Below are 2,500 nucleotides of genomic sequence, written 5' to 3'. Positions count from 1 at the left end.
ATGAAGACTGTGAGATAGCCTACCAAAAGATGCCGAAGCCAGACCAATACGCCGTTGCACTTCACTTAAGAGATCATTTGTGTTACTTTATACAGATCCCAAGTAGGTGAACTCTTCTACATTTTTTAGAGGTTGTTGGTTGATAAGGAGTGCAGGGATAGGAGGTTGACACATATTGAGGACTTCAGTTTTACCAGTGTTGATGGCTAAACCTGAGCGCGAGTATGCTTCAGCTACAGCATTAATTGTACATTGGAGCCCATCCAGGGAAGAGCTGACGAAGGCTGTGTCATCTGCATACTGCAGTTCGTGAATTTTAGCTTGTAATCGCCGTAGGTTAAACAGGTTGCTATCTAGCCGGTAAGATATTTGAACACTATCTGCAGGATTTATGTTCTGCTTGGCGATTGTCATGACTGCTGCCACAAAAAGATTGAATATGATGGGCGCAATGACACATCCCTGTTTTACGCCAGTACCCACAAAGAAAGGATCTGACTTGGAGCCACCACTTGTCACTCTAGCCATTGAACCATCATGGAATGATCTAAGTACTGCCAGGAAAGTGGGGGGGGGGGGGCAGCCAAATTTTCTTAATATTTCCCAGAGCAGAGTTCTGTTGACAGTGTCGAATGCTTTAGCTAGGTCAACGAAGACCATGTAGAGATCTTGCTGTTGTTCAATGGCCTTGTCCTGGAGTTGCCTAGCAATAAACACCATGTCTACAGTGCTTCGTTCTTTTCTGAAGCCACTCTGCGATTCCGGCAGGACTCCCTCAGTGATATGGGCAAGAAGCCTGGAGAGGAGTATCCTGGTAAGCACCTTACCCGAGGTCGCAAGAAGGGAGATGCCTCTGCTATTTCCGCACACAGCCCTGTCTCCTTTTTGAAGATGCTCACAATGTCTGCATCTTTCCATTTTTGTGGACAGCAATTGGAGGCCCAGACTTTCTGGAAGATGTCATACAGAGAGTCTAGGATGGCATTTCCTCCATGCTTCAGGATTTCAGCAGGGATGCCATCAGGACCAGCAGCCTTGTTGTTTTTGAGGCTGATTATTGCCATATGCACTTCTTGGTGTGTGGGCATGTTATCCAATTCTGGAATTGTGGGAAATTCAGGGAGAGTTTCAAAGACAGTGGGGTCAGAGGGGTTGCTTCTGTTTAGAAGGTGTTGGTAGTGCACGGCCCAGTGGTCCAGTATTTCTTTTTTATCCGTGATGAGTTTGGACCCATCTGCACTTCTAACGGGGCAAGTTGCAGTTCTCTGTGGGCCATATGCTCTTTTTATGGCACTATAGAATTCTTGCTGGTTCCCTATATCAGCAAATCCTTGAATTTCCCCTGCTAATTTTAACCACCACTCATTTTGCATTGATCTTGTCATATGCTGAACTTTGGACCTAGCTTCCGCAAAGGTTGCGCTTGTTGTAGCATTTGGGTTATTAATAGCTAGCTGCTTGATGAGCTTTGTTTTTTTCTTCTAGTAGGTTGTGAATATCTGGTGCTTGCTCGTCGAACCAGTCTCTATGCTTCCTCTTGGTGGTGCCGAGGATAGATGTTGCCGAGTCGAGAAGTATGTTGCTCACGTGGTCCCAATTCTGGTTCATACCTTCTTGAGTTGGGGGAAAGACAGGTTGATTGGGGTCTGATAGACGTGTTCCTACAATTTCTTGAAAAGAGTTTCTTTTAACTGGGTCGTTTAGGGAGTTGAGATTTAACCTGGCAAGCGGTGGTTGGCACCGTGCAGGAGAACGTATACAGAGCTTCATGGTAGTTCGGACAAGGCGATGGTCAGTCCATCCAACAGCCCCTCTCATGGCTCTGGTAATCACAACATCATGCAGGTCTTTGCGCCTAACAATAACATAGTCTAGGATATGCCATGTTTTTGATCTTGGGTGCATCCAAGTTGTCTTGAACAAATCACGGAGTTGGAAGCAAGTATTAGTGATAACTAGACTATGCTGGGAACAGGTCAGCAGGCGTAGTCCATTATCATTGCATTTTCCAACCCCATGTCGTCCCATGATCCCCTGCCAAAGCTGGTGATTACGACCAACTCTTGCATTAAAATCACCTAGGAGTATGATTTTGTCATCACGGGGAATTGACTTAAATAAGGTGTGAAGCTGTGAGTAGAACCGATCTTTTGATTCTTCTTCTGCATCCAGTGTGGGAGCATAAGCACTAATCAGAGTTGCGTACCGGCTATCTGTAAATGGTATACACTAACTCATGAGGTGTTCATTTACTCCTATCGGGCTCTGTGGAATTGATGACAGCATTGATGTTTTGACAGAAAAGGCTACACCATAATTACGTTGTACTCCTTCTGGTAGGCCTTTCCAGAAGGAGGTGTAGCCTTCCCCTACTTCTGTAAGTGAACCCTCTTCAGAGAGACGGGTCTCAGTGCTGCGATGTCAATTCCATATCTCTTCAATTCGTGTGCAATGATGGCAGTTCGTCGATGGGGACTTTCATTGTCTGTTAGGTCAAGTA

The 2,500-nt window shown here is 45.6% G+C and overlaps 2 protein-coding genes across 2 annotated transcripts in view; both read right to left on the bottom strand.

Moving 5' to 3' along the window:
* Positions 1-2, bottom strand: part of LOC138867950 (uncharacterized) — a 624-nt gene extending 622 nt beyond the window's left edge. The window contains exon 1 of the mRNA XM_070145230.1: positions 1-2. This exon is cut by the window's left edge and continues 622 nt beyond it. Within this exon, the coding sequence (XP_070001331.1) occupies positions 1-2 (2 nt within the window).
* A 1,441-nt stretch (positions 3-1,443) lies between these two features.
* Positions 1,444-2,500, bottom strand: part of LOC113819443 (craniofacial development protein 2-like) — a 1,356-nt gene continuing 299 nt past the window's right edge. Inside the window, exons 2-3 of the mRNA XM_070145229.1 lie at positions 2,322-2,413; positions 1,444-2,213 (exon numbers count right to left, since the gene is read on the bottom strand). Coding sequence (XP_070001330.1) covers positions 1,444-2,213; positions 2,322-2,413 — 862 coding nt within the window. The remainder of the gene's footprint in view (positions 2,214-2,321; positions 2,414-2,500) is intronic.

The sequence above is a fragment of the Penaeus vannamei genome, chromosome 33, assembly GCF_042767895.1.
Source record: "Penaeus vannamei isolate JL-2024 chromosome 33, ASM4276789v1, whole genome shotgun sequence".
NCBI classification, from domain to species: Eukaryota; Metazoa; Arthropoda; class Malacostraca; order Decapoda; family Penaeidae; genus Penaeus; species Penaeus vannamei.
This window is presented reverse-complemented; position numbering and strand designations above follow the sequence as displayed.